At 46.8% G+C, this 17,924-nt stretch overlaps 1 pseudogene and 1 gene segment (V, D, J or C); both read right to left on the bottom strand.

Moving 5' to 3' along the window:
* Nucleotides 1–420: 420 nt before the first annotated feature.
* Nucleotides 421–7,637, bottom strand: LOC117069080 (annotated as a pseudogene).
* An 8,556-nt stretch (nucleotides 7,638–16,193) lies between these two features.
* Nucleotides 16,194–16,782, bottom strand: LOC117068218. The segment is given in 2 exon segments: nucleotides 16,194–16,513; nucleotides 16,614–16,782. Coding segments are annotated over 2 exon segments (474 nt in total).
* Nucleotides 16,783–17,924: the final 1,142 nt, after the last annotated feature.

Here is a 17,924-nt window from a genome sequence, read left to right as displayed (position 1 = left end):
CTTAGTGAGAATAGGGGTTGCAGTGAGCCAGAGCCCGGGTGGAATCTCCAAAGGGTTTGCTATCCTTACACGTCCTGAAGGCTCTGAGTCATGATCCAGTTTGGAAATCAGACACAGTGTGGGGACAGGGAGAACATGGGGTCTTCCAGGTCCCTGTCAGCCTACTCCTGGCCCAGTCATTCTGGGAGCCACACTCAGGAGGAGCTGACACTGAGCCCTTTCCTGTGCCCTAGCATGGCACAGACAGAGGCTACCACCTCTGCAGGGAAAGCAGGTACATTGGGAACTTCTCCATGGAAGTCAGGAACACATGGGAACTCTGATGATCCATGCAGGACAGGTTTGTTATGTAGGTGTCCAGTGTTATTTGAGTAAAACCCCCTGACTCTCCCAGGAGAGGTGTGAGAAGCCTGAGCTGGTTCAGGAGGCAAGACACATCTGTGTAGACCTCAGTTCCTGTGGCTGTGGATGGGGCCACCAGAGGTGCTTGCCACTCGTGGCCTATGGTGGTGGGGACCAGCTGGGAAGACAGGCTCCCTGGGAGGTGGGAGCCCAACTGCTGTCTCTATCTCTGATGCCCTTGCTTTTGACAGGACAGCTGTGGCCCTTGGGGGTGGCTTTGGGGCTGCAGGCCAGGGATCTCATCTCTCTGCTGTGTTCCTGGTAGTAGTGACTCCTGTGGCAGCAGGAAGGCACATGCTTCTGGGCATGGAGGTCACCTTTGTGGCAATTGATCTCTGAGGGACCACGTCCCTGCTGAAGCCCCAATTGTCCACCAGGATTTGACCCACACCTCTGATGATGGCCTGGGCTGGGCTTCATTAGTCATGCTGTTCATAAACAACCTTGTTGGATCAGACTTCTAGCTCTGGACCGCATCTGCCCCAGGCTTGCCTTTCTGAAGTATGTCTTCCTGCCCTGCACCTCTTTTCCTGGGGTGTAGACTGTCAGGGGAAGTCAGAGACCCTGAACGGAGGGACCGGCTGAAACCATGGCCAAAGAACATAAGTTGTGAAGATTTCATGGACATTTATTCGTTCCCTAAATTAATACTTTTATAATTTCTTATACATGTCTTTACTGCAATCTCTCAACATAAATTGTGAAGATTTCATGGACATTGATCAATTCCCCAGTCAATACTCTTGTCGTTTCCTATGCCTGTCTTTACTGCAATCTCTTAATCCTGTCACCTTCATAAACTGAGGATGTGCGTTGCCTCAGGACCCCGTGGTGACTGCATTATCTGCACAAATTGTTTGTAAAGCCTGTGTGTTTGAACAGTATGAAATCTGGGCACCTAGAAAAGAACAGGATAACAGCAGTTTTCAGGGAACAAGGGAGATAACCGTAAAGTCTGACTGCCTGTGGGGCCAGGTAGAACAGAGTTATATTTCTCTTCTTTCAGAAAACACATAGGAGAAATATCGCTGATTTCTTTTCTCAGCAAGGAATAACCCTGGGACAACGAATGCATTCCCAGGGGGAGTTCTCTAAAATGGCCGCTCTGGGAGCGTCTGTCTTATGCAGTTGTAGATAAGGGATGAAATACACCCTGGTCTCCTGCAGCACCCCCAGGCTTGCTAGGATTAGCAAATACCAGCCTAGCGAATTCTGGTCAGACCAGTTGTCTGCTCTCAAATGCTGTTTCCTGTTAAGATGTTTATCAATGACAATGCACACACAGTGGGACACGAAACCTCCTCAGCAAATCTAATTTCGCCCTGGCCTTGTGATCTTGCTCTGCCCCCATTTGCCTTGTGATATTTTATTGCCTTTTGAAGCATGTGATCTCTGTGACCCACACCGTATTCATACACTCCCTCCCCTTTGAAATTCATAATACAGACTTGCTGGTTTTGTAGCTCAGGGAGATCACGGAACCTGCCGACATGTGATGTCACCCCCAGACACCTAGCTGTAAAATTTCTCTCTTTCATACTCTTTCTTTTTATTTCTCAGACCAGCCAACACGTAGGGAAAATAGAAAAGAACCTACGTTGAAATATTGGGAGCTGGTTCCCCTGATAGTAGACCCTGTGAACGGTGATTGATCTTTCTCCAGAAGTTGCACTCTGGTGGTGCCTGTCCCTTCTCTGGCTGAGGCTGGTCATATTTCCTTTATTGTTTGTCTCCTATTTCCCTGGCATGGGCAGGGTGGCTCCTCTAACTGGCTTCAGAGGTCCTGGGTCCCTTGCACCTATGTCCCTGCTCCTCTGGTCTGGGCCTCCTGCAGGCCTCGCCCTTGTACACAGAGCCCAGCATCTTCTGACTCTTCTGTGGGGCCCTCACTTTTGGGCTCACAGGCTCCTGCTGCCCCAGTCTGTCCCCTCCCTTCCATAGGAGGGCACATGGCCCCTGGGAAGCTGTCGTGTTCCTCCTACTGAACACACTCTGGGAGGTGGACAGTGGGGCATTAGTGGGTGGCCTGTCTATGGCTGGGAGCATGTTCACTTTGTGGCCTGGAAGGCACAGGTCTGTGGGGCCCTCCTGGAGGAGGATGCTGGAGACAGGGCCTGGCACCTGCTCCTCTGAGTCCACCTGCACTGTGAGCACAATCTCACTGACCGCCTGTGCTTTCAGACACAGCTGCCCTGGATCCTGAGCAACACAGATGGTAGACACTGAGGTCTACAGACACCTGTCTACACTAGTGTAGACACTAGTGGTCCCCATAGCCCCTGTGCTCCTCAGGTCCACCTGAACACTTCCTGAACTTGCCCTCACACTGGCTCCCAAGGTGGCTTCCCAAGCAGGGGGCTTCTCCTCCTCGGCCTCCAGTGCTTCCAGGGTGTCTTTGGCCCTTGCCCACTGGGACCCTATGCAGAACTCTTGCAGGGCTCTGTTATGACAGGGGTTTCCTGGGGACATGCTCTCAATCTCAAGCCATGTCTCATTCCCAGCCATTTCTGAACCCCTCAAGGTTGGATTTCCCAGACCCCAGGACAGTCCTGCTCTGCCAGGTTCTGCCTACAAGGCTGCAGATGGGGGACTGAGAAGACGCCCTGTCCTCCTGTCCAGTCAGAGAGGCCTCTAATTGCTTATGGGTGCCAGTTGACTGGGACCATCTTGGAGCCCTGTGGCCTTCCTCCTGTTCTGGTGGTGGGGCAGGGACAGGGCAACTCACAGTGGGGCTGACTTGCCTGTTGTTCTGTTGTCTCCTGGATCATTCTGGGGAGGTTTTTCCAATAAAATGACAAACTTGGCTACAGATTCAACCCGAGATTCCCAGGAGGCCCCGAGGGGAAATGTGGAGTGTGGGAGGGGTGGGAGCTGAGCCTTACCTGACTGGACATTTATGGGCTATAGGGACTGGAGGTCTGGACCCCACCTGTGCCTCACATGGAACGTGAAAAGATGTGCTTCCAGCATCTGCCGGGTGCAGGGATGAAGGAAGGAAAGCTCCTGGAAGGTGTTCACATGGGCTTTCCCACCCCTCCAGGATGTCAGCTTCCCCAGTTTCCTGTGGGTGTCAGACTTGGGAACAGCACATTTGGCCATGAACCAGGAGTGACACGCAGACACAGGGATCCAGCCCTCCTTGATCTCCCCCACCTTCCTGTCCAGATGGACCTGCAGCTTGTTTTCCAAATGCTTCCTGTCTGGGTCCCTGGGTGTAGAACTTACTGATTGGTACTTCCAGGGCTTCCTGAAGTCACCTTCTGCCTCCTCCTTGTCTTTCTCCAGAACCTTCACTGGATTCCTTCCTGTGCCTTGATCCTGGCTTGGTTGTGGCTCTAGTTTGGACCCTAAGCACCTCTTCTCAGAGAACCTTCCAGAGCTCCTGAACCCTGTCTTCTGCATATCCTTCCTGCCCTTTCCTGCAAATTCAGAAGACTGGGAGGGCAAGAGGACGCCCTGTGTGTCTTCTGCCTGACCCTGGGGCTCCCTGGGAATTCCCCGTCAGGTTGCAGAGGTCTCCAGATGGAATCTGCATGGGACTGCTCCTGGTGAGTGGTACTACTTCTTTGCCACCGGTGCTCTGGGATCTCAGTGCTGGAGGCAACCCCAGAAAGAATGGAGGCTGACTTGGGGCTCTGGAAAGCTGGTCTCTTCTGGGGAAGGTGGGCAGTGGGCTGGCTCAGGACGGCCTGAGAATGTTTTAGAAGAAAGGGAAAAGCCCTCTTCCACTTTGGTCACTTCTACAAGGGCCATTCAAGACACTCCATCCCACTGGGAATGACAGATTGTGCCCTCTCATCGGATGTAGGGCAAGATGCCCCACAGAACCTGATCTGGGTGGAAAAGAGCACAGTAGGCTTGGGATAAGGGGTGAGAAGTGGGACTGCTTCTGGATCCCAGCCAGGGGTGGGGGCTGGGACTGGGGCCAGGCTGAAGTGAAAGGTTGGATCTGGGCCATGTGTGGGGCGGGGGCTGTGCCTGGGAAAGCTGTGAGGATGCCTCAACCTCAGGTTCACCTTGAAGAGAAGTGGAGGCTTTATGCAATGGTACAGAGTACACATTCTGTGAGGAAGCGTTCCTAGAAATCCAGGCCGTGGCCACCAGGGACTCCCTATTGAAAGAGGGGAGAAGAGGTCTCAGAAGAGCTGGCTGCATTTCCACTGTCCGTGGTCCCCCATGGACGTGGCATCAGAGACCTGCTGAGGACCAGGCAGCTGCTGTGGTTGGGTTGTCACATTCCAGAAGGGATTTAGAGTCGTGATGTGCCACTCCTTCTGCAGTGATGTCATCGGCAGGTAGGCTGCCTGCTCCCTTTCTTTCTCCTGCCACACCTTCATCACTGCTCTGTTGGTGATGAGAGTTTCCAGCAGCTTCTGCATATCGGGGTGGATGAATGTGCAGGCACCTACCTCCATCTGCCTGGGTGTGGGGTCTCCCCAGAAGGAAGCCTCTAGGGGGTGGTCAGGAAGATGCTGTTGCTGGGACTTGCCATGTGAGCAAATGGAGAGGCCCCAGGTGGTGGCAGCCTCCCTCCAGCAGGAGAGGTCCCAGATGGGATCACTGGAGCACCCAAAGCCAGAGATCACCCTGGTCGGAGAAGGCAGCCCCTGGTTGTGTAAAAGGCAGCTCTGGGGGACGGGGCATATTGTGGAGCCACACTGAAATTCAGCCAGGCTGGAGTTTGGTGTAGGTGGAGAGGAGGCCACGGGAACATGGGGCTGTGGTGAAAGAGGAAAAAGCAGGCCGGGCGCGGTGGCTCAAGCCTGTAATCCCAGCACTTTGGGAGGCCAAGATGGGCGGATCACGAGGTCAGGAGATCGAGACCATCCTGGCTAATACGGTGAAACCCCGTCTCTACTAAAAAAATACAAAAAACTAGCCGGGCGCGGTGGCGGGCGCCTGTAGTCCCAGCTACTCCGGAGGCTGAGGCAGGAGAATGGTGGGAACCCGGGAGGCGGAGCTTGCAGTGAGCTGAGATCGGGCCACTGCACTCCAGCCTGGGCGACAGAGCGAGACTCCGTCTCAAAAAAAAAAAAAAAAGAAAGAGGAAAAAGCACATGTGGCTGAGGTTCAGGGTTTTTAGGGGTAACAAGGGCTCTGGTGACCTGGAGGTACTCAGGGTTGAGTGTGGTCAAAAAGGCTCTAAGGTGGTTGTTGCGCCTGGTGACAGGGTGGAGGCCAGAGTAGCTGGGAGAGTCCTTGGGGACAAGCTGGTGGGAGATGGACATTGCATGCATTTCCCATGCAGTTGGTGGGCCTTAGCAGGCGCTGGTTGGTACATGTCACCCATGGGGTCTCCACCTAAGGGTAGGTGAGAGCCACCCTCCCCAGTGAGCTTTCTCAGGTGGCTACAGTAGACATGAGGCACAAGCTGCAGCTAGGAGCAGGTGGGGCTGGGAGGTCGGGAAAGCTGGGCACCTGGTGCCCACAGCTCCTCCACCTCCCCCACTGCTGACTTCACAAAGTTCTGTCTATGTCAGCCTCAGGGCTTCAGTCCATTCCTGTTCCCTTTCCAGGACCTCCCCCTTCCAGGTCACCACCCAGCCCTAGGGTTGCATCAGAGGCCCTGGTATAAAAGAGGAAATGGAGAGAAGGGGGAGTCTCCTTATCTTTCCAGAGGATTGGTCAGGCCCCCAGTCTCCCCCAGCTCCCTCAGGAGGATTCTGCAAGCTGGAAGTTAGGAGACGGGGTTAATTCTGCAAGCTGGAAGTTAGGAGAGGGGGCAAATTTCACAGGAGGCTGAGTGGCTGTCTCTTTAGGGGACACCATGGGGAACTAGACCCTGAAACCCACACATCTGTGTCCAAGGCCACATGGCCCGAATGGTGACAGCAAGGTGTGCACAGTGCAGAACTTTTGTCATTTGCAAAAAGTGCTTCCATGTACACCCCCTCATGGGAGTTACAACCATCTAGTGGGGAGAGCGGACAGGGGTGGTCTCTAAGAAGAGTCAGCCATGGCCGAGGAGAATAGCTGTCCGCATGGACCTGGAGCCTCCCTGACCTCCCCCCCGTATCCTGGCAGTTCTTGGTGCCTTCCCCACAGCGACCCCTTATGGGCAATACCGGTTCCCGGGCCCATGGCTTCATTCCCACAGATAATCTGAGGAGGCCCCGGGTTCTGATTTCCCTCCCAGGAGCTTCCTCTCAGGCCTCTGCAAACGACTTCCTCAGGGACAGGCGATGCTCAGTCACCTCTGGGGAGTCCGCGGAGCAGTAGAGCCTCACCTTTCAGAGCTAGGATCTTCTTCCTGCTCCTGGGCCTCCCAATCTCTTCCTTTGATGGTAAGAGGCAAGCAAGAATGAGGGGCTAGGACCAGTTCTCAGTCTCCTCTCCCCAGGCCAGCTGCACACACGCAGTGCTCATGAGTAACACAGCTTTCTGCCTGTAGCTCAGGGAGCTCTGTGTGCGTTTCTTTTACTCATGTTTCATTGATGAAATGTTTTCTGTTTTCCTTCTTAGGGAAATGTAAGTGGGGGTTTTGTATGTGACTCCACCCTGGATATCCCCAGTCCCTGCTCCTCTGCTGAAGGCAGACCCAGGCTCAGGCCTACAGGTGCCTCTGAGCTGCCAGTAGGATTCTGCTTCGAAGGAGGCCCGACATGAATCCAGGCTCTGGCGGGAGGCTCTCAGGGTCTCAGCACAGCTCCCAGATCACCCCACATAGAAGTGTCTGGGCCCCCAGGTACCAGCCTCGGAAAGAGGCTGATGAGCCAGAGCTGGGGCCTGTCCTCCCACAGAGACCTCACCCCTCTCCTGATCTGGTCCTTGCGGCTGAGTCCAGTGTTGGTTTTTGCCCTGATGCCTCCTGCACATGTCACAGATGGTCTGGGAGCTGGGGATGGAATCCTCCGCCCACTCCCACCCCTGCCTGCCCTGCCCTTCCCTAGAGGGATGATGAGATTTCCCATCGCAGAAGGGTCTCTCATTGCTTAGGAAGAGTGGGAATGAGGGGAGGAAAAGCAGAGAGAGTCTTTCTCTGTGGGGCTGGGCTGTGAGCTCCTTACCTTCCTGCTGCTCCTCTTCCTTCCAAGCAGGGGTGACGGTGGGTCACTGGGAAGGTAGGAGAGTAATAGGAAGAGAAACCCCCAGCTCCACACTCAGGTGAGAATGAAATCCACAATCCAGGGAGTGGAGCTGGGGCCCAGCCATGTGGCACTAGGGCTCTTCAGAGGAAAGAGCATTTTTTCCATCTGAAGTGCGATGTCACCTTCAAGCAACTGAGACCTGGGCATCACTTTTGGGACTAGAGACTGGGGCCCAGGCCTGCATCACAGAGCTGGGGACCTCCTCCTCACCAAGGGCTCCTGACGGCAGGGCAAGGGCAGTGGGAGGAGGAGGTTGAAGCACAGCCCTGCCCTCAGGTCCCAGTTCCAGTCCCTCCACGCTCCTGGGCCCCCCAGATCTTTTCTTCCCTCTCCAGTTGCTCACCCTGTCAGAGACAGTCCTGGGTGCATTTTCTATTCTGTTTCCTGGAACATAGATGTTACCTGGTTTTGTGGAGATCTCTGTGCCAGTCCCTCAATTTCCCATGTCTTTAAGATCTAGACTTCTAGGCCGGGCGCGGTGGCTCAAGCCTGTAATCCCAGCACTTTGGGAGGCCGAGACGGGCGGATCACAAGGTCAGGAGATCGAGACCATCCTGGCTAACACGGTGAAACCCCATCTCTACTAAAAAAAAAAAAAAATACAAAAAACTAGCCGGGCGAGGTGGCGGGCGCCTGTAGTCCCAGCTACTCGGGAGGCTGAGGCAGGAGAATGGCGTAAACCCGGGAGGCGGAGCTTGCAGTGAGCTGAGATCCAGCCACTGCACTCCAGCCTGGGCGACAGAGCAAGACTCCGTCTCAAAAAAAAAAAAAAAAAAAAAAAAAAAAAAAAAAAAAAGACTATATATCGATAGTTAACACTTCAATAATAAAAGTAGAGATTATTAACAAGTAATTTGTATTACTAATACAAACTTTCATTTATGATATATTTCTCTGCATGTTGGGAAATAAACCCAGACGACAGAAAATACTGCATTTATTAGAGCTTTTCAATATATTAAAGAACAGAATTAAGTACATGGCTTTCCAGAGTAGTAAAGATCTCTGGAATATTTTGCAAACAGAGAGGATTCTTATATCTTCTGGAAATCCTATCAAAATGGGCAATAAGGGAAGAAACTTCCAGATGAATTTCTACATCCGAAATAACTGATTAATATAATTTTTAAAGCCAGTGCAAACACACAATAAAAACTAGCATAAAGTCTACAATAATGTCATCATGGTTTAATACACTAAACACTAGCTCAACCTGATATATAATATTATCTAAACATGGAGACCTTGTCATTGTTCATATGAGATGGAATCAATTCCACTCACAATCTTCTGAAACTGTTTTAAACATGGCATCTCTAAATAAAAATGATCAAATCTTTGATAGAATGTTGTAATACCTAACCTTGTTTTAACAGGGATAGACTCTCCCTTAGCTTCCTAACCTTGTTTTAAAATGAATAGCCTCCCTCTTAGCTGAGAAAATCCGATGGACTCCATTTGGCTCCTTCATTTGCAAGACATCAAGGACTCCTTACCCACCCCTTTCCTCAGGGAGTTAACTTGCCTAAGCTGACTCTCAGCATATCAAAGAGTCCAATTAACTGATAAAGTACTGTGGTGAGCAATGTCCATAGTTCCCAGGAATTCACTCAAGAAAGCCCCCGCGTTTGTGTTGGGCAGAGTCCCACACCTATCACCTTGTGATGAATTTAAAGCCCCTTCACCTGGAATTGTTTGTTTTCCTGTAACCATTTCTCTTTTTAACTTTTTATCTGTTCTACTTCTGAAAGATTGCTACAGTTAGATTCCCTCTCCCATCTCTAAACCAAAGTATGAAAGAAAATCTAGCCCCTTCTTCTGGGCTAAGAGAATTTCGAGCGTTAGCCTTCTCTTGGTCGCCGGCTAATAAAGGACTCCTGAATTCGTCTCTAAGTGTGGCGTTTCTCTATAATTCGCTTGGTTACAACATGGGCAACATAGGGAGACCTTATTTCTATAAAAAATATTTTAAATAATAAGCAGCAGAGAAGTTGTGATGTGCCTCTCTAGTCCTAGATACTCAGAAGGCTAAAGTGGGAATATTCTGTTACCTGGGAGTTGAAACTTACAGTGAGCTATGATCACACCACTGCACTTCAAACTGTGCAACAGAGTGAGACCCTGTCTCTAAAAACAAACAAAAAACAATCAGTTATGATTTTCACACGACTGTAAGGCTGCTCAGATAAGAGATGTCAAACTGAACATCCTCATAGATCCTCTGGTGTTTCTGATGTTTTTAAGCAGATAGTTGACCTAAGACATTCAGAATAAGCTGATAATCCTCGATAGGGAAAAGTTTCTACCCATTCATTGGACCAGGACCCCTATCTAATTTCCCATCCCTCTTCCATTTTCGCATTAGCTTTTGCATATATTTATAAGTAATCTTCTCATATTATGTAGACTTGGTTGTTTTCTCCCCATATTGAAGACTTATCTCTTTTTTTGTTCATTATTTTTATAGTTGCTACATAGAGTAAGTTGTGTCACTATTGTTTGGTATGTGACTTCTGATAACTTAGGCACATTCCTCCATCATCTCTTTTTTACCGCACAAGGTGAATCAGTTAGAAATCACAGAAACTCCCTCTTTTGATGCCAGTGGGAGTTTCAAACCTTATAAACCCCCGCCTGTGAGTAGGATCCCTCACTCTGCCTCCAGCACCAAACCATTATAAAAACCCTGAGCCAGTCTCCTTCCCTGCTCTCTCAAGCCATTTTGAACTTTCCTGAGAGACCTGCCCTGCTCTCAGTGGACACCCCGAAAGTGGAGATAATTAACATTCCTGTATTCACTTGGTCTGAGAGTGTGGCACCATCAGACACAACATTCAGACTAAATGTTAGTTGAGATCTCTTGGCCTTTGCATGGCATAAACTACAACTCATACGGTGAGCTTAGTGTCACTGTTCCTATTAACAGGACACACTTGATCTCTAAACCAACTCCAGGACACAGCTGGACATGCGATGTGGCTTGGCGCTGTGTCCCTACCGAAGTCTCCTTTCAAATTTTATTCCTCACGTGTCAAGGGATGAATCTGGTGAGAGTTGACTGGATCATGGAGGCGATTGCTCCATGCTGTTCTCGTGATAGTAAGTTTTCATGAGGTCTGATGGCTTGGTTTAAAAGTGTGTGGCAGTTCCTCTCTCCAACTGCCACCATCTAAGATGTGCCTTGCTTCCCCTTGCACCATGATTGCAAGTTTCCTGAGGCCTCCCCAGCCATGCAGGACAGTAAGCCATTTAAACCTCTTTTATATAAAGTGCTCAGCCACAGGTACTTCATTAGAGCAGTGTGAAAATGGACTAATAGAATATGCATAGTGGCATAAACTCCCTTCATGTCATAAAATTTTGTCATTATTTTGCTGTATTCTAGTATTTCCCTAAAAATATAGAAATAGGGCTCATTCATATATATATATTCAGGAGTCTCTGACCCTTCATGTATTTGATCTATTTCTAAATCTTTTGTTAATGAATTGAGCATGTTATAATTAGTACCATATTTAATGATGTTAAATTAAAAAATTATAATCTTCACAGAAAAGTACAATTTTACAAATATTGTCATAGACATCATCATTATCAACAAAGATAACAAGTCAATTACTCTCAAAATATCCTCTTGTTTTGTAATTCCTCCTTCCTAGACCTTCCCGTCTCCTACAATATTCACAGTGAACTACTGATTTATTTATATAACTTTAAATTAGTTTATATTCTATAGAATTTATAAAAGTTATATCTTATGTATGTACTTTTATTTGTTGTACAGGAACAGCTCTTACTTCGTATTCCGAGTGAGGACAATCTATCCTTTATCTGTAGGAGGTGAGGCTTAGTGTGTGGGAAAAACAGAATTTTCCTGCTCAAGATCTCTGTGCCTGGACAGAAACCAAAGAATATGAGAAACAAGTCGCTTCAGCCTAGATAGAAGAATTCCTCATAGGAAAGGCAATACTGTGCCCAGATCCTACACAGAATTAAGAAGCAATAAACTTCAGGTAAACTGGAAAATTACAATTGCTTGCAGGCTGCATTCTTGTTTTTCCATGTTATGTAGGAGAATCAAGTAAAATCATTGTTTCCATATAAAAATTCATAAACAGTGTGTTGGCACAGAGAATGCACCACCCATCTCTTCAACATCAAGTTGTTCCATGGACCAGGCAGGCACCCAGCTGCTGCTCTGTGACATTCATCACCTGGTTTGTGCCAAAGACATCCATTCTCGAATCTCCTTCCAGATAATGACTGTGCACAGTGAAGATACCAAGGTGTGGCTGGTTCTGGGCAGATGGAGAATTCCTGGTGGGCAACTGTGCTCAGGGAGGAACCAATGGCCCTGATGGACTTAGCTTGGAACACTGGGCAGTTAGGAAGCCCCATCAGCTTCCCAGCCTTCTCCATCACTAGTTGTAAGATTGGCACTGCAGGCTGACAGTGTCTACAGCCTCACCCGGCCTCCTGTGCATTTTTCTGCCTCCATTAGTTAAAACTGCCTTTGCTACATGTGATAATATTTACTTCTATAATACCAAAGTTTTCTAACCCAGAAACTTCAATGGTAGGAGCAGAACCACAAATAAAGAGAGGATCCCAGGAGAACTGTTAGATTCAGAGAAATCACAGACCTCCCAAAAAAGCAGTTCATCTTCACCTGAGCCTGGAACTGTCCCTATCTTATTTGGGTGCTGAGTTCCCCCTGCAGCCTCCTTCTTTCTCCCTGCAGGAAAGTTGTGTCTGGGCTCACACTGATGTCCCTTCCCTTGGTACCTTTCACACAATAATACAGGGCCAAGTACTTGGCTCTCAGACTGTTCATTTGTAGATATGGTGAGTTCTTGGCATTGTTTCTGGAGATAGTGAATCTGCCCTTCCCAGAGTCTACGTAGTATGTTTTCCTTCCTTTGTACTTTACATCTATTACTCACTGAAGCCCCTTCCCTGGAGACTGGCTGATGCAGCTGATCCAGTAACTACTGAAGGTGGATCTAGAGGCTGCACAGGAGAGTCTCAGGGACCTCACGGGCTGTACCAAGTTTCCTCAGACTCCACCAGCAGCAACTCACACTGCACACCTGCAATCAAAGAGACATTGTGATCAGAAGCTGCCATACATATCCACTCTTTCTGTCATTCAGGTCCACTCATACTCAATATCCCTCTAAGTGTCCATGCATCTATCACCTTTAAAAATAGTGATAGGAAGGAAAACCCAGCTTAGCCCAAACCCCATTGTGAGTCGTTTGTGTTCACGCTTGATCACCAAGTGGAAGCACCTGGGAATTGGGCTGGGGCTCTTCTTTCCCAGCTGCAGAAAATGAGCTGGGCTCGTTTTCATCAGGAGAGGGAAGGCCCTCTTTGCCGGTCTCCTCCTCTTTAGCAAGCTCTGGGGTGGGACACCTCAAGAGACAGCAGGGCCCAGAGCAGATGTGAGACTCCTGGAGGAGTTGAGAGGCAACGGCAGAATTTGGGACAATATAATTTCTTATTATGTGACTGTGCTATTAAAATTGCTAAGCAATTTTTATTTTTTAACATATTTGTATTATACAAATAGAAATATGACTGTATTAAGCAAACTTTAAGAGTTATAAAGAAATACATAGGAAACAATAATAGAATAGAAGACTTCAACACATTACTTTCAATAAAGTGTAGAACATCCAGAAAAAAAATTCTTAAGAAGCCAGTGCACTTGGACAATACCATTCATCAAAGTAACCTAATAGACATTCACAGATCATTTCAACCAACAGCAGCATAATATGCATGCTTCCCAAGCACAGATTAAATATTCTCCATGATAGGTTATATGTTAGATAAAAAAATACATCACAATATGTAAAAATGTAACACCAGCCGTTCTCTTTCTCAAAATCGGTGTGCCACCAACCTTTCAAATGCTTTTTGTAAGGCTACGATTATCATATTACCAGTAACTGACAAGGGCAGAAGCAGAAAAATAAACTACAGACCAATATTCCTAATATAAATAAGTAAACCACCTGCACAATAATAGTCAACTAAATTCCACAAGACTTTAAAAGAATCATACACCAATACCAACTCAAATTTACTTTTGAAGTGTACCGCTAATTCAATGTCGGCAAATCAATAAATTTGACATGCCAAATTAAGAGAATAAAAGAAAAAATCCTGTTAACTTCTCACCAGACACAGAAAATTCCATTTTAAAATGCAAAGTTCCATCACAAAAATACTCTAAACAAACTAGTAATACTGGAAAATAACTTGTAAATAATAAAAGTCATTACAAAAATCCATAGCTATCATCATACTTAATGGTGAAACATTAAAATACTTTTTCCCAATATCTGCATCAAGGCAATAATAAATGTGGAGTCATCTTAGTTCTAAGTTTCAAAATTAATTACAAAAATTGAGTATGAACAACAGATGGTATTGACATAAATGCATATAGAGAGCTCAGAAATAAACTGGTATCTTCATGGCAAACTAATTTCAACATGAAAACCAACAATATACAATGGCTAAATCATAGTCCCTCCCAAAGAGGGGGTTAGAAAAACTGGATGTACACATGCATAGAATTAATAATTTTAGGTTAGAATTAATACAAAAAGCAGTTCTAAATTAGTTAAAGTGTTAAATGAATGGCCTGCAATTGTAACATTTTCTCTCCCGCAAAAAACTTCAGAATGATTTTCTAGATTTTACATTAAAAGCACAGACAACAAAAGCAGAATTGAACAAGTGGGACAGCATCAAAATAGAAAGATCCTGCAAAGCAAGGAAAAAATTCTGACAGAACAACCTACAGAATGGGAGAATATAGTTACGAGTCATGCATCTGAAAAATTGTGAATATCCAAAATATAGATGTAAATTTTAAAACTCATTATCAAAATTATAATAGCCTAATTATAAATTGTTCTGTTTTACACCTTAAAATTTTTTTAAGAATGTAGATCTCATGTTAAAGTTCATTCGCCATGGGCAATTATATGTTTTATGGTACAACGGGCTAGGCTGTACCTTACAGTTATTCAAGCCAACAGGAACCTAGGGGTGTTGTAAATATCCTTTATAAATGTTATTAAAAGAGTCTTCAGTTGCCTCTGGGTTAGGTAAATTGTCATTGATAACCCCCGGTGTGCTTGATTCCATAAGAGCAGAACTGGAGTAGGTGAAATTCCATGGTGATCCATACTTCAGCTCTCTCTGAGACTTCCAGCCTGCACTTTCTCATGACTTATCTTAAGGACATTGTAAGTCCCTAGACGTTCCCCTAAACTGTCATCCTCTACATCTCAGAAAAGTGGTATGTCCATCTGTAGCTTGCTAAACCTAAAAAACAGACATAAAGAGATTCTAAAATAAAATAATGATTATTTGAGGATGGCCATCACAATGGGAATATGCAAGGTTGCATTCAGGTAGGTAAAGGAAGACAAGGATTTTGAAAGAAAAATGAGGAGGGTTGGATGAGTAGTTTTGAGACAATTATTCCAGGCTAGAAGGATGAACAACAAGGGTGACATCAGTGTAAGGTTGGATAGGCAGTTGCTGGGCAGAGGTACTTAGAGAAGTAATTATTTTGTGGTTGCCGTGGCCTTTGTGCAAGGTTGTGGTTCTGCAGTCTATTTACCATAGATCTTGTTATCAGGGATGAGTGTGAGAACCCTCCCTCATGGCCTTCTCCAGCTTCATTCATCAGGGTTTTAATACTAGTGGCTCCATTTTGATTCTGACAACTTTGACACCCACTTTGTAACGCTACTGCTGAAGAAGGTGACTCAATGACAGTTTGCAGAGCACATGATCAATTCCACATGCACATCTCATGTTGAACAAGTAGGCTTATCCCCTGCAGTTCCCATTGGTCATTTGCATTCCCAGATGTGTCTAAACACAACAAAGTGTAGGGTCCTGAGCAATGGGAGTGAAGATAGTCTCATCAGTCTCCCCAATGTGGCTGCAGGAGCCACAGCTTGAGACCCATCTGAGCTCCAGGAAAAGAGCTTAAGCCCTGGAATTTAGACCACAGAAACCACATTTTATTTTTCAGGGAACAGGAAAAGCCAATGAAAAGGGAAGAACAACAACTAAAAAGAAATAAAACAAAACAAAACATGAATTGCCGGCAAAAGGATCACCAAATTAGTGCTGGTTCTGATTTGCATACTTTAGTGTCAGCAGGAGAAGGATCAGACAGGAAACCTGTGAGGTTCTACATGACACTGACACTAGCCCAGCCCCTCTCATTGTTGTAATCAGAATCCCTAAAGACTATTCTAGTCAGGGAATCTTTCCAAAGTTCCTGTCCCGAGTCTGATTGGAGAAGACTCACCAGGCACCCCTGAGTTTCCTCAGGACTCTGATCCTGGTGATCATGGTTGAGGACTTTTCATCTCTGTAAGCATCAATCTGCATTTTGTGCATATGAGAATAGATTATCATATTAAAATAATCATTTTAAAAATATGTAGAGATGACATTATTAGGCACAGAATTCCAAACTTAGAGAGGTTCACTAGAGAAGCTGAAGAAGAAGATGAAGTCCCACATCCTGACAGGAAATCAGCCTCCGTGTGCACCTGCCTCTGGGGTTGACTCTGATCAATGGGTCCTGAGCACCCCTGCAGCTGATTTCCCCCACAATGTTCCTGCAGGGAGGTTTCTGTATGGGCTCACACTGGCTTCCCCTCACTGCGTGCCTTTCGCGCGGTAATAGAAAGCTGTGTCCTCAGCTCTCAGACTGTTCATTTGAAGATACAGTGTGTTCTTGGCATTCTCTCTGGAGATGGTGAATCCGCCCTTCATGGAGTTCGCATAGTGTGTGGTACCCCCACCATCACTAATAGCTGAGACCCACTCCAGCTCCTTCCCCAGAGTCTGGCTCACCCAGCTCAAGTAGTAGTTACTGAAGGTGAATCCTCCAGAGGCTGCACAGGAGAGTCTCAGGGACCCTCCAGGCTGTACCAAGCCTCCCCCAGACTCCACCAGCTGCACCTCACACTGGACACCTGCAAACACAGAGACACAAAGATCAGAAACTGCCACAGATATCTGTTTCTCTTACTTATGTCCCCTCACACCCAATATCTCTAGTTCTCCATAAATCACCTTTTAATATAGTAACAAGAAAAACCCAGCTCAGCCCAAACTCCACGGTGGGTCCTCTGTGTTCAGTGCTGATCACCAAATGAAAACACCAGGGAATCCCAAGGCTGGGGCTCCTCTCCCAGAGCAGCAGGGTCAGGGCTGGGCTGATTTTCATCAGAAGAGGGAGGCACCTATTTGCATGTCTCCTACTATATAGCAAGATCTGGGTTGGGACGTCTGCAGCAACGGCAGGGCCCAGAGCAGATGTGAGCGTCCTCAGGGATTTTAATGACAGCGATTGTATTTGGGGAAAATGTGCTGCAGGGAGGTTTCTGTATGGGCTCACACTGACTTCCCCTCACTGCGTGCCTTTCGCACGGTAATAGAAAGCCATGTCCTCAGCTCTCAGACTGTTCATTTGAAGATACAGTGTGTTCTTGGTATTCTCTCTGGAGATGGTGAATCCACCCTTCACGGAGTCTGCATAGTGTGTGCTACCCCCACCATCACTAATAGCTGTGAAATTGTTCTGTGATAAACATTGAACAACTATCACATTTTTAGTTATGTTTAACTATGTGTATAAATTATGTTATTTAGGAGTCAGTGGTGTCTTCATTTACAGATGTAAAAGTGAACCCATACGTGGAGGGGCTCTGTATGTGTCTAAGGGCTTTTATCCGGCATGAGTGAGTCCTAGTATCTAGGCCTATGCTCCTCACAGCTGGCCTTATTGCTCCCTTATCCAACTCTAGAACAGAGCTAAACGTGCCTAGTGTGTTTTGCACAATCTCCTTTCTGTCATGAGAACCTGTGTGATTTTGCTGTATTTACCTAAAAATACAGAGAAAAGGTTCAGACAGATAAATGTTTAGGTATACCTGACATTTAACATATTTGTTTGTTCCTGCCTGTCATTCCTTTTTTGTCTAAACTTTCAGTTGTACTTGAAATAAATTTTATGTTTTAATTGACAGATAATAAAAATACACATATTTAACTTGTAAAATAATAAAAGTTGAAAAAAAATCTCTATTTTCAAGAAGGTGACAATGCTCCCCTCAGCATTCCTCTTGCTTTTTTTATTTGTTTGTTTTTTGAGAGGGAGTCTCGCTCTGTCGCCCAGGCTGGAATGCAGTGGTGCCATCTAGCCCACTGCAAGCTCCACCTCCTGGGTTCCTGCCATTCTCCTGCCTCAGCTTCCATAGTACCTGGGACTACAGGCGCCCGTCACCACACGGGGCTAATTATTGTTTGCATTTTATTTGTAGAGACGGGAGTTTCACTGTGTTACCCAAGATGGTCTCGATCTCCTGACCTCATAATCCACCT

The sequence above is a fragment of the Trachypithecus francoisi genome, unplaced genomic scaffold (genome assembly GCF_009764315.1).
Source record: "Trachypithecus francoisi isolate TF-2019V2 unplaced genomic scaffold, Tfra_2.0 Lachesis_group21, whole genome shotgun sequence".
NCBI classification, from domain to species: Eukaryota; Metazoa; Chordata; class Mammalia; order Primates; family Cercopithecidae; genus Trachypithecus; species Trachypithecus francoisi.
This window is presented reverse-complemented; position numbering and strand designations above follow the sequence as displayed.